The sequence below is a fragment of the Entelurus aequoreus genome, linkage group LG01, assembly GCF_033978785.1.
Source record: "Entelurus aequoreus isolate RoL-2023_Sb linkage group LG01, RoL_Eaeq_v1.1, whole genome shotgun sequence".
In the NCBI taxonomy this organism is placed as follows: domain Eukaryota; kingdom Metazoa; phylum Chordata; class Actinopteri; order Syngnathiformes; family Syngnathidae; genus Entelurus; species Entelurus aequoreus.
In genome coordinates, this window is record NC_084731.1 from 44,890,682 (window position 1) to 44,904,530 (window position 13,849).

A 13,849-nucleotide genomic window follows, 5' to 3' on the forward strand; every position below is an offset into this window, starting at 1 on the left:
CAATCACAATGGCAAACAAAATATAAATCAAGGATATAGATACATTTCAAGTTATCAGAATTGGCGATACTCATCCTGTATTTACTTGGTATCAGAAATGATACTGCTTTTTTTTTCATCATTCAAATTCCTTATGCAAGACAAAAACGGATCTGTTTTTCTTTTTTTATGATTTTAATTTGTAATATACGGCAAGCACAAGGTGGCTAATAATGCTGCTAATGAGAGTGCTCTATTGCACCTATTTAGCCCTCTAAAAACATCCAAAAACCGCCAACAATACTCAATTTACAAGTCCTGACCTTCATAATAACCAAGTATTAACAACATTGTTATTATAAGTGTTAATGGCAAGGAACTACTTTTAGCGGTGATGTAATCACAGAGTAGTAGCTTATGTGGCTATTGACATACTGAGATGCTGCATTGTAAGTCATGCCTCTCACTTGTAGAGTTGAAAGTCGTGGCCATAAACCCAGAATTTGGTAAACTTTGACAATCAACTTATACCTGGAGATGGCGAGAAATACACCAAAATACGCTCGTTTGCACTCACCTTTTTTTCTAACCTGCATGAGGAGTATGGTTCCTTTTTCTTTTAGACAGAATGATATAAACATACCATCAATTGGCATACCAAAGAGAACATACATTGAACAATGAGTGATTGTTTTATTATGTTTGTGGGTTGTATTTGTTGTTTAGCACTTAGTAGGGGTGTGGGAAAAAATCGATTTGAATTCGAATCACGATTCTCACGTTGTGCGATTCAGAATCGATTCTCATTTTTAAAAAAGCGATTTTTTTTTTGTAATTAATTTTTGTAAAAAAATTATTATTTTTTTATTTTTATTTTTTTTACTTAATCAATCCAACAAAACAATACACAGCAATATCATAACAATGCAATACAATTCCAAAACCAAACCCGACCCAGCAACACTCAGAACTGCAATAAACAGAGCAATTGAGAGGAGACACAAACACGACACAGAACAAACCAAAAGTAGTGAAACAAAAATAAATATTATCAACAACAGTATCAATATTAGTTACAATTTCAACATAGCAGTGATTAAAAATCCCTCATTGACATTATCATTAGACATTTCTAAAAAATAAAAAAAATGAACAATAGTGTCACAGTGGCTTACACTTGCATCGCATCTCATAAGCTTGACAACACACTGTGTCCAATATTTTCACAAAGATAAAATAAGTCATATTTTTGGTTCATTTAATAGTTAAAACAAATTTACATTATTGCCATCAGTTGATAAAACATTGTCCTTTACAATTATAAAAGCTTTTTACAAAAATCTACTACTCTGCTTGCATGTCAGCAGACTGGGGTAGATCCTGCTGAAATCCTATGTTTTGAATGAATAGAGAATTGTTTTGAATCGGGAAAAATCGGTTTTGAATCGAGAATCGTGTTGAATTGAAAAAATAAATAAATCGATATTTAATCGAATCGTGGGACACCCAAAGATTCACAGCCCTAGCACTTAGCAATACTGCTACTGGCTGGATATGCTTATCACTTAGCTTTTAAAACTTGTAGCTCATCCTTAGTATATTCAGTTTCAAAAATATAAGGTCCCAAAGTAATCTTTGTTGTCTCTCATGAAGTCTGCCATGACTAGTAATAGCTTTTATTGAAAGAATTAGTGAACCTTGTGCTCCGTCTGTGAAATTAATGTGCCACTCACTGTATGCTTAAAATGATTAAAATATGTAAATATTACTTTTAATTATGAATGTTCCATTTGCTACATTACATTAGGGCTGCAACAACTAATCGATTAAATCGATTAAAATCGATTATAAAAATAGTTGGCGATTAATTTAGTCATCGATTCGTTGGATCTATGCAATGCGCATGTGCAGTGGCAAATTTGTTTATTTTTATTTTTATTTTTATTTTTTAATTTAAAAAAATAAATATATATATATATTTTTTATAAACCTTTATTTATAAACTGAAACATGTACAAACAGCTGAGAAACAATAATCAAAATAAGTATGGTGCCAGTATGCTGTTTTCTTTCAATAAAATACTGGAAAGGATAGAAATTTAGTTTGTCTCTTTTATCCGATTATTAATCGATCAATCGAAGTAATAATCGACAGATTAATCGATTATCAAATTAATTGTTAGTTGCAGCCCTACATTACATATATACTTAGTAATGTTTGGATGTTTTTTTAAGAGCGCTTTATAGGTGGAAGAGTGCGACTCCCATAGGCTCCATTGTTAGCTGACTTTTATTTAGGTTTATTTACGACATAGAATGCATAAAAAAGAAAAACATATGTGTGCTTATCTCACATAAGGATTGTGAATGATGGATTGGGCAAAATTAAAAAAAAAGTTTTTTTTGAGAAACAAGAAGACAAAAGTTTTTTTTTTTTGCATTCTAACGTGTAAAAACCGTCTCGTTCTAGGTGGCTAGCAATGCATTTAATGGGAGCAATCGTTTGTACCGCTAAATTACTTTAAAAATGCGTTCAAAACCCGCCACCAATACTTCATTTACGTTCCGTAACCTGTACAATAACCAAGCTGTAGCAACATTGTTATTGTAAGAGCCAACACGTAGGAGCTCTTATTCTAATGGAGTAACACATCGTCATGCTTTGGTATTAGCAGTAAAAGCGAGCTACGGCAAAAGATAAGCTAGTTTTTGCGTCAGCACCCGAATCACGTCTGAGTTTGCAATTCACAACACAAGGCTGTAGGACACCCATCTGTACTGACTGAAAAACATGAACAAGCATATTACAGTATCTGTAAAGTATTAGCCCACATTTAATGCTTTATTTGACAGTGTATGTACTATAGTTGTAATAACACGCATGATGTGCTGCATGTATCAAGATAATATTAAAGTGACTCACTCGATGGACAGTTGTGCGTTTGGTCCAGCTGGGACGTTTTTTTTCTTCCTTTCTTTTAGGTAAGCACTCCATTTATGTCAAAATAGCTTGACTCCAACTTCCACATATACAGCATCTGTCACGACCAGAATTGGACTCTGAGCACAGGCGCAGGATTTCAGAAGCAGTTCTTTATTAATGGCAAGGGAAGGGATCCAAAACGGGAGAAACAAAACAGGCTATTAAACAGATCTAACTTGACCACTAAATTTACAAAACAATTAACAAACTCAAAACGCTCCAGCTACGGAGGGAAAAAGGTTCTAAGAAATAAAACTACCAAATACAACAAAAAGCACTCCAATGGATCCGATACTATGAAACTAACCTTACCTGAAAAAGTTACAAACCACATTCTACCGAGGATCCAAGGTAGCACAAAAACGTGGCTATGGCTGTAGTCAAGACTGTGGCAAAGAAACGCTGGAGGTACGCACAAGAAGAAGACGAGACATTTAAGCATGGGGGAACAGGTGAAATCGATCAGGACAAACGATGACACACGAGGAAGGGCAAGTGATCTGAAACGAGAGGGAGAGTTAGCTTTTCAAAATAAAACAGGAAGTGACAAGACAACCTGAAACCAGACAAAACCCAAACAAAACTTCACCCAGGTGTGACGGCATCAAAGTCACGCCGACCTCACTCTCTCGGCTTCCGTCTGCTCCAACGTTTCAGCCTCTCCTCCTGCTTGCTTCTAGAAGCAGTAGTTCATCCTCCGTATATTCAGGTTAAAAAAGATGAGGCTGTGAATCCTCATTTGTCCAAAAATAGTCATCTGCATTCCCTGTTATTGAGTCTGCCACGATTAGAAAACACTCACGTTTGTTTCCAGAAGTCGAAAGTGCGCTGCTATGGAAACGGATATAAATGTGCCAATGCTTAAAATGACCAAAATAAGGTAAATATTTTACATTTTACATATTGCTATGAACGTGTCTGTTACTACATTATATATAGACTTGCAGTGTGTATAGAAAGCGTTGATGGAGGGTTTTGAAGTTCTTTTAGAGGGCTTTGAAGGCTACAACGGTGACTCCCATTAGCCTTATTTTCCAGCGTTTTTTTAATCATCTTTAAAATCCTATAAAAAAAAAAAAAAGACGTGTGTTCTTGTCTCTCATAATGATTGTGAACGATAGGCAAAATTCTCCAAAAAGTGCAGTCCCCCCTTTAAGAGTGCCGTGCTCCTAATTGTCAGAACTCAAAATTACGTGTTATTCAACATCCCCTTTCAAAGCAATAATGGCTCTTTCTTTGTTCAATCACAAAGCAAGTATGTGGGTGCAATGATTGATTTGGTATCAGGTGGAATCATTTCTAATGCATTAGTCTTTCATCAAAACCACTTTACTGCTGCGTCATCAGTTGGTAAATGTGGTAATAGTGTCAAAGCGCTTTGAGCACCTTGAAGGTAGAAAAGCGCCATACAAGTAAAATCCTTTTACCATTTACTCAACACCTTGTTGTCCTGATGACCAGACGTTGTCCTGATGACCAGACGTTGTGTTGTGTGACGCTCACAAAGCCGTACTGTCACCTCAGCCAGAGCGTGCAAAGAATCCAACTGTCTGCGTCCACACAATAGAATGTTTCATTAAGGGCTCCCATTGCTCGTGTGGCAGTTTACAAAGTTCTCAGTAAGCACATTGTGATGAAGCAATTTGTCAAAACACAGACATAAAACTCGCAGTCGTAAAAATTGAATGTTTTGCTCAGTAGACTCCAATTTGCTGATGGATGGGAGAAATATTTTCAGAGTTTCCTTTCATTTATACTTTCATTCATTTTATTGTTACTGTTACCGCTTGCCAATCTCCTGCAGGGAAAGACGCTAAAATCAGGGGACGTCATTTACGGGGTAGTATTCTGAGACCCGAAGTGTACTTAAGCGGTCCGAGGGATAAAGAATGTTCCTTCCTGGCTAGTAAAAGCCTGAGCAGATACAGGTGGTGGGTTCTGGACTCACCTCCAGTTGATTCATTATCAATCAGGGCTTGACCCCTGTAGGTCCCTCTGAATGGGCAAATCTATGCTTCGGTCTTTAAGGAAACCATTTGGGAAAGGTCCATAAAACTTGTGATTGGATGAGTTTGGTGTGGAAAAACCTCAACCCTATCAAACATCTTTTGAGGAAGCCACAACAAACAACGTAGACCAACAATGGAAACCATTGCTCAAAGCAACAATGCAGATCCTGTCAGAGAATAGAACATGTTTGGGACTAGGGTTGTGCGACGTAGACATTATCCGATACAAATGATATGAAGTTGGTCGACGATAGAGCTTTTAATACTATCGTCATATCGTGATAATGCATGTTGATGACCATTTCTAGCTGTGTCCTACAAATTTCACAACGGCAAGCCAACAAAGGCGTCCTCAAAAAATGGTAAATGGTAAATGGTTTGTACTTGTATAGCGCTTTTCTACCTTTTTTTTTAAGGAACTCAAAGCGCTTTGACACTATTTCCACATTCACCCATTCACACACACACATTCACACACTGATGGCGGGAGCTGCCATGCACGGCGCTAACCAGGCCCATCAGGAGCAAGAGTGAAGTGTCTTGCTCAAGGACACAACGGACGTGACTAGGATGGTAGAAGGTGGGGATTGAACCAGTAACCCTCAGATTGCTGGCACGGCCACTCTCCCAACTTCGCCACGCCGTCCCCAACGCAATGTAGCATCCTCGTTAGCAAGCTAGCGGATAAGGCCCCTCCTTAATCACTAATAGTCGCCTCCATGACGGCAAATAAAAAGTGTTTCTTACAAGTAGCATAATCACTGAAGGAGTAGAGGACAAGGAATGGCTAAAAATGCTACAGTACACACCACAGGAGGATACGAAAATGCATAGTTAACCACTAAGTGGCCTTGTGGTTAAAGTGTCCGCCCTAAGACTGGAAGGTCGTGAGTCCAAACCCCTGCCGAGTCATACCAAAGACTATAAAAATGGGACCCTTTCCCTCTCTGCCTGTATGGAATTGGGGGTTAAATCACCAAATGATTCCCGAGCATGACGCACGCTGCTGCTCACTGCTCGCCTCACCTCCCAGGCGGTCAACATGGGGATGGGTCAAATGCAGTGGACATATTTCACCACACCCAGTGTGTGTTTGTGTGACGATCGTTGGGACTTTAACTTAACTTTAACTTTAAGATGGAGCTCTTGAATGTAAACACAGGTGGGCAGATCGATTCAAATATCGACAGTAACGATACCAAGTATAGTATCAGTATATGATAAATTCTACAGTGATGAAATCAATCTTTTTTTATTACCATAACATATTTTTTGTTGTTTTTGTTATTGTTTACAAACTCAGAAAAATTAGAAAATAGGAGTTTGTGATTTTGTTTGGTTACTGTATTTAGCACTATTGACTTTATGAAAAGGCACTAAGGAAACACTATATTAATAATATTCATTGATAATGTTACTGTGTTTTGGAATGGAATAATGGAATAAAAAATGGGATAATTCAATGATCCTGGAAATTTGAAGTATGACAATTGTTATGACCAATACTCCCCCTGTAACTACTGGATTGGATCGATATACACATCTGTGGTATCTCTTCCTGTTTTTAAATCTCTCTTAAAAACATACTTTTATTCCATGGCTTTTAACACTGAGTGATATCCATCCTGCAATGGCGCCCCATAATACACCTGCTGTGAACCTGTTTTTATGTTTTTATATTTTATTTATTTATTTTTTATCGTGTTCTGTTTGTGTTGTGTTGTGTTTGCTCGGTTCTCGAATTATCTTTTAACCTGCCCATTGTACAGCACTTTGGCTACCCCTGTGGTAAATTTTAAATGTGCTTTATAAATAAAGTTGATTTGATTTGATTTGATTTGATTACCAAAAACGAATGTAATTTATCCAAACAACAAAAGAAAAAGTGTTTATTACGTTTTAACAGTGTGTAAATAGAACCATGTTATCACAGAAAGTAATCAGATATCAACAGTAAATTAGCAAGTCGATTAATAATAGCTTTTAGAAGATAATAAAACTGGTAATGACACAATAAGTTACTGCATACGTCAGCAGCTAAATTAGGAGCCAGTAAATGTTTCAAAAATGTTTGAAAAGGTAGCACATCCCAAAATTAAGACTAGTAGGACAAAATACTCACATTTCACTTGATTTATTGCTCACATCAAAAAAGAGGAACGCTTACGCGTTTCGGCACGTGGCCTTCGTCAGAGCGTTTAAGAGTACATACAATTTCAGTGTCAATTTATACATACACACACACTTAGAGTTCACAACTGGGAATTGGATCCAATTACTGGGGAACCAATCACATGTCTTCTTCCTTGCTGATGCTGGGACCAATTTTCAGGTGGAGCTTCTGCAAAACACTGTTGTTAGGACTAGCATACACTAGATGGCACTGGACTGGATACTGGATACTAAATTAGGAGCCTTTGTAACGCGTTTTAAATGCTTCTATTATCATTTATATGCCAAATAGTATATCTTAATCGGTATTGCATGAGGCTGCAATATATACTATATTGGGGCGGCGTGGCGAAGTTGGTAGAGTGGCCGTGCCAGCAATCGGAGGGTTGCTGGTTACTGGGGTTCGATCCCCACCTTCTACCATCCTAGTCACGTCCGTTGTGTCCTTGGGCAAGACACTTCACCCTTGCTCCTGATGGCTGCTGGTTAGCGCCTTGCATGGCAGCTCCCGCCATCAGTGTGTGAATGTGTGTGTGAATGGGTGAATGTGGAAATACTGTGAAAGCGCTTTGAGTACCTTGAAGGTAGAAAAGCGCTATACAAGTATAACCCATTTATTTATCATTTATTGCAATATATATTTTAGGCAATATCTGCCAGCCCTATTTGGGGCCTCCTCCTCTCCGTGAAAAACCTATTTCTGGTTTTTTTTGTGTGTCTTCTGGTCACTCCGCACTCATTTGAAAGTAAAAACACTTTATTTTGCCATTGAAATAATCGAAGTTAGCTTAGCCGGTTTGAAAGACAATCTAATCAAAAATACTACGGATGCACAATTCCCTGCTTCTCAAGACCGATAACCTATAACTTTTTTGTATCTATTACTTTTTAAATGTTGATTTAACTGTAGTTTGTGCATACCTTCCCTTACTTTTATCGCAGCATTCAAAACACTGTTGTAGTGAAGCTGGCGCTTCAGGTGGCTGATAAGGTTTGATGTGTTGATGCGCAATGCTTTTTTTCCCTCCTTGCGAAACGTTTTTAGAAAACATAGCATGTAAAAAGTCTTCCTCTGAATGATTGAATAAGTCCCACAGGATTGACATCATGTTTGTTACTGACTTTAGGGCAAGTTCTGACAGAAACAGAAAAGGAGCGCTTGATTTGCTCACCCAACCCACCTTCAGCACAGTGTTGATAAACTTGCCTGACTGTAGCTTCTAATGGTTTATCGGAGCAATTTAAAAAAAATTGTTATCAGATTAATAGGCATGATGTTATACCTCATCATATCGTCCTAATAATTACATGTCTGATATTTATCGTAAGCCCCCAAAAAATACTAATATGCGGACATATTTGTCCACACAATGCGGTTTGGAGCGTGAGCTTCATTCTGCATTCTAGCAAAGACTAAGTGATGCTCACCCTGTCACATTGAAACGTAACAGTGCGCTGATGCTTTGAAAAGACTTCCACTTGTCCAAGTCATCGGCAGTGACTCACAGCAGTGTACACACACTCTATATTTGAATTATTTTCTCCCTGCCTTTATTTGGACCACGGGGGCTGAACTGATGCCCAAACTGTCTTTGATGATGACGGCCATGACAATATTTTATCTGAGTTGTTATGACAGTGGAAATCCTCCCCTCTTTGTTTGAGAACCGCACTAATGCCCGGTGGCCAGACGGAGGACAATGAAACCTTTACAGTGCATCCCTATTAAGGCTGCAGCTAACGATTATTTTTCTATCGATTAATCTATAGAATATTTTTTCGATTAATCGGTTAATCTATAGATTATTTTTTCGATTAATCTATGGATTATTTGTCCTTTTACCGATTATTTTTTCATTCAAAATGAAGATGAAAAAATAAATGTAGGCCCGTTTTTTCAAAAGGCATGGCTTTTATTTACAAAAAAAAAGAAGTATGGCCACTCAGTCAACATTGACAACAACATGACTAAATATTCTGTAACAATGTAAACATTTAAAACTTTTAACATTTAACAAAATTAAAAGTAGCTTATTTGCTTTTTAATGTGCAAATATAAAAGTCAACATCCAGTGCAAATCTTAATATTCTGCAATAGTATAAGAATTTCAAAAGTAAAAGTATTGCTTATTTTGCTTTAAAATGTGCAAAAATAAAGATAAACATCCAATACAAAAAAGTGCAAAACGAAATATTCTGTAACAACAGTGTAAACATTTCAACAAAAGTGAAAGTATTGCTTATTTGCTAAAATGTGCAAAAATAAAGATAAACATCCAATACAAAAAAGGGCCAATTTAAATATTCTGGAGCACTGTAAACATTAAGTATTGCTTTTAAAATGTGCAAAATAAACATCCAGTCCAACACAGTACACAATAACCAATTCTACTCATTCCAGTGAGTGACTAACAGTTGTAATGAAGAAAGGTTAGCATGTGTACATGCTCTGGTTCTTTTCTTGTTTACAATATTCCCAGCAGCTGAAAATAGGCGCTCAGAAGGGGTCGATGTGGCTGGAACTGAGAGCTAATTAGCCTTCACCTCAAGCCAGGACTGCGAGTGAGCTGAGCTGCAGTTTATATTTCTAGAAGGTCAACGGGCTCATAGTGATGTTACTAGTAGTTGACTGGGAGGTGTTTATTATCATTTGGGGAGAGTCCGCTGCCTGATGCTCACCTGCTAAACACCTATCTGCTCCACGCTGAAGCGCTGACTACATGTGCTCTGAATACACACTGCTGATTGGCTGATAATGCTTCGTGTGTACCAATCAGATGGTTGTGTGGGTGGGACAATGCTGCGTGCTGAGACAAAGGCAGAGGAGCGAAGCAGCTTGTTAAGACTTTAGCAGCTGAAGTTAGCTTTAGCTTAGAAACTCGTTCGGTACACCCCCGTACCGAACCGAAAGCCCCGTACCGAAACGGTTCAATACAAAACACGTACCGTTACAATCCTAGCAGATACAAATGACACATTCATGTTTTTGTGTAATGATGACAACGTATGCTCGCGCGGACGATTGACTAGTTGATGGTTTTCTTTTCAAATGTTCATTCATAGCCGTTGTGCTGCTATGATAGGCCATTTCCGCTCGACACAGTGTGCATACAACAACATTATTAGGCCGTTTATTGAAATACTCCTACACTTTTGACCACTTTTGGCATGCTTTTCCCCCCTCGCTCGCACCGCTCGCATCGTCTGCTTTGATCGTCTGCTTTGCGCTTCGCCATGACGGTAGTGTGACGTAAATATGCGACGCGTCGACGCACAAAAACGGCGTCGACGTATTTACGTAACCGATGACGTCGACTATGTCGACGCGTCGTTTCAGCCTTAATCCCTATTCTTTTTACTTTCTTTTTCTGCTGAAACACTTGAATCAAGCAACACTATACGCTTGATTTCAATTTATGAGACCGTATAAACCGGATTATCTAAAGTAAAATACGGTTCAATTTCTGAGACAAAAAGATTAATTGGTCAAGTGTTTTGCTTTTTCCTTTGCTTAGCTTTTTAGTGATGCCACCACAGAAGGGTGTAAAAATGTGATGTGACCATAGAACTAGAACTACGTCATAGGGAAGTGGTAAAGGCATCCCTGTTCTGGCTATTCAGTACTATAACGGCTATAGGCTACTAGGACCCATTTAAAGAATTACTGTAGCCACTATGTGTGCTCAAAAAAATCAATTACCACTCCACTTCAATTTAAAGACAACGTAAATCCATTAATCCGTTAATAATGATAACTCATTTAATGAGCCATTCGCAGTTTCACTGAACAGGTCCGTGTGTACTTAGACTTGCATGGTTTAATCTTTGAGACAAGCATATGCTACTGGCAGGATCAACCAGGTAGACCCACAGCGTGAAGGGTTCGGTCTTCGCCCCTAGGTTAAGTGTTTTTCATACCTACCATTGTTCTCTCTTTGACTAACTTTGCTTGATTTGGCCTTTTTGTAACATTCCACACTACAAAATAATGAAAGTGTGTATAATATCGGTATCGGCCAATAATAAAAGCTCCAATAACGGTTTCATATAGGAAGTAAAAAAGTTATTTTGGGACACCTCTATTAAATAATAATAGAAAATGAAGAGTAGAAAAGACTATGGAACATGAGATGCGTCTCACATATTGAAGTTTCCCCTTAGCATGTTCAACTTTGTTTTAATTACTGTCAAAAACAAGTGCAGATTGTAAGTGATTGTATTTTAAAAAGGATAAAAAGTATTGAGGCAATTTGTCACAAAATAATTCCTCCAGATAAACTATAAATGAGCAGCAATCTCTTACTTCAGCCAGTTTGTCCACTCTTAACTTCTGTCATCAAACCTTCCAGGCCTCACATGAATAATAGAATACTATTTTTGACAATTTTAGATAAACCGTAGAGGTTCTGACCCAATGTGTTGGAAGTGTCTTTGTTGCGGTACAGTGGGGGAAGGAGAGACGAGACACACAGCTCGAAACCAGGAAACAGAGGAACACAGCTGGATGGCGACACAGGACACTAGACGATGAGCACAGAGGAGCAGAAACACGGAGAGCGAGTAAATGCACATAGAGCTGGAGACGTGTAGGCTTACTGTACAGGAACAGGTAGCTACGTTCTGGCGCTGGAACGCAGGTTGCGCTGGCTTAAGAAGTGTGGCGCCTCATCAGCGTAAAGTGTGCAGATTGCAGATTTGGAACCGCTGCGCTGGAGCGCGGCCACGGCAGGAAAAGAGCGCGCCGGCGAGCGGTCTGGTGATCGCGCCGAGTAGAGGCGTGCGCGCCGCGGAGAGGAGTGCGACTGGAAGCGCTAATGTGCTGTGTGTGTCTCCAAGAAGTGCTGTTGTGCACTTTTTACTTATACACCGTAACTCTGCACTGGTCTTATGTAGTATATACCAACTATCACATACAACAACGTAACGTTAGGAAGTGTGATTGGAGGACACAAATGTTAGCATGTGAGCTATGTAAGCTACATGCTAACATCAACAACATGCTAGGTTAGTGTCATCGCTGAAGAAAAACAAAACCATCAAACTTAAATCTCACACGATTGTGGCGAACTGACGGATAGTTTGCCGAACTCAAGGCTTTATTTTAAGACGTGTAGTGAAGCCTGTTTTAATTTTTTATTTAAACAAAGCTGTCCTCAGTAAAATTGTGGGCCTACACACAAGACAGGCTCATTTAGCTACAAGGCCTGTAAGAGGCGTTAGCAGAAGAAGGATCTTTGTTAATGACTTGTATCAAAATTGAAGCAAAAAAGTGAGAGACTTACAATTTCTTTTGATAGGGACATTTAAATGCAGATCATTGTATGTTCTCTTTTAGGCCGCCTGCATCAGACCCAGGCCCTAAAGCAGGAGTACACAGCAGCCATGGAACAGGAGACAGGTTGGCCTCCCATGACACCCCACCGTCCCAGGGAGAGCAGGGCCACGATCATGTGTCCAGGAAGAACTTGCATGTGGACGTGGGAAGCAGCAAGACTGGAAGGTCCCCTTCGGTATCCCCGGATCGAGGCAGCGTCCCTACCTCTCCTTACTCTGTGCCTCAAATAGCGCCCATGCCCAGCAGCAAGCTGTGCCCTGTCTGCAAAATGGCTGACCTGACTGGCACTGGTGATGACAAGCCAAACTTCAACACGTGCACGATGTGCCGCTCCAATGTGTGCAACCAGTGTGGCTTCAACCCCAACCCGCACCTCACTGAGGTAAGCACTACTGTTACTACTCTTCACATTAAAGCTCCACTTAAGAACTTTCAGTTTTGGTTTATTTTGGCGGCGTCAGTGGACCAAAGCGGTAGTGTTTTGTTTGAAGAAATACCACATTTCCCATGAGGACCAAGACTACTGGCACATACGTACAAATTGACACAATAATACCACAATGATTCAGTATGACTGATCTTTACAGAGCAGGAACCTACATATTTTACTCAAACTTTTTATTTGCGGTTTGGAGTCATCGCATTGTTTTTTTTTTATACAATACTTTTGAGTTTGTTGCGTGGCTGGTTGTGTCAGTGCGGTACTGCACACTAACAAGCTGGTGGCTATTTATTGTTACCACGCAAATTTCCGATTGCTAACATTAGCATTATCATTTTCATTTCAGCATCAAATGATGACAAATGTGAACAAGACCATGTGTTATGATGTAAAGGAGGGGTGGTTGTAATGTACGTGTCAATGAAAGGGCATTTTATGACTTTTCTTAATTTGATTACATGCTATAGTATAATTTTATTGTTATAATTTTATTGCATGTTTTTTATATCTCTTTAATTTAGGTAGCCAGGGACTGCAGATGGAAATGAGCTATTTAGCTATAATCTGGTGCAGAACATATCTGTCTTTGAGTTGAATTTCTCTGTGCATTGTGCCTTCAAATAAAGACTAAACCAACTAAAAGGTACTTATTAGTAAAGCAGGAACCGAGCCAAGGCAGCATCGGTCTGAAATCCCTCCTCGTCTTTGAACTCACGCCAGCGAGTGAAAGCCGGGCCAATGTTAATCTTTGACTGTCCTTTTATCCGGGTAGCCTCCCTTTTTCTTTTTTTGTCTCTTCAGACAAAACTTTTTGTTTTTTGTTGCTGTTTTGAAGCTTCTGCCATGATAGCAGTAATTTAAGGAAACCATTCGTCTTTGCAGCGAATGGGGGAAAAGGAAGTGACGTTGCCGTAAAGCAAGTCAGCACA

General features: G+C 39.0%; 1 protein-coding gene across 1 annotated transcript in view; it reads left to right on the forward strand.

The window, feature by feature from the left end:
* bsnb (bassoon (presynaptic cytomatrix protein) b) overlaps window positions 1-13,849 on the forward strand; it is a 276,063-nt gene that overhangs the window by 26,059 nt on the left and 236,155 nt on the right. The window contains 1 exon segment of the mRNA XM_062051938.1: window positions 12,479-12,860. Within this exon segment, the coding sequence (XP_061907922.1) occupies window positions 12,479-12,860 (382 nt within the window).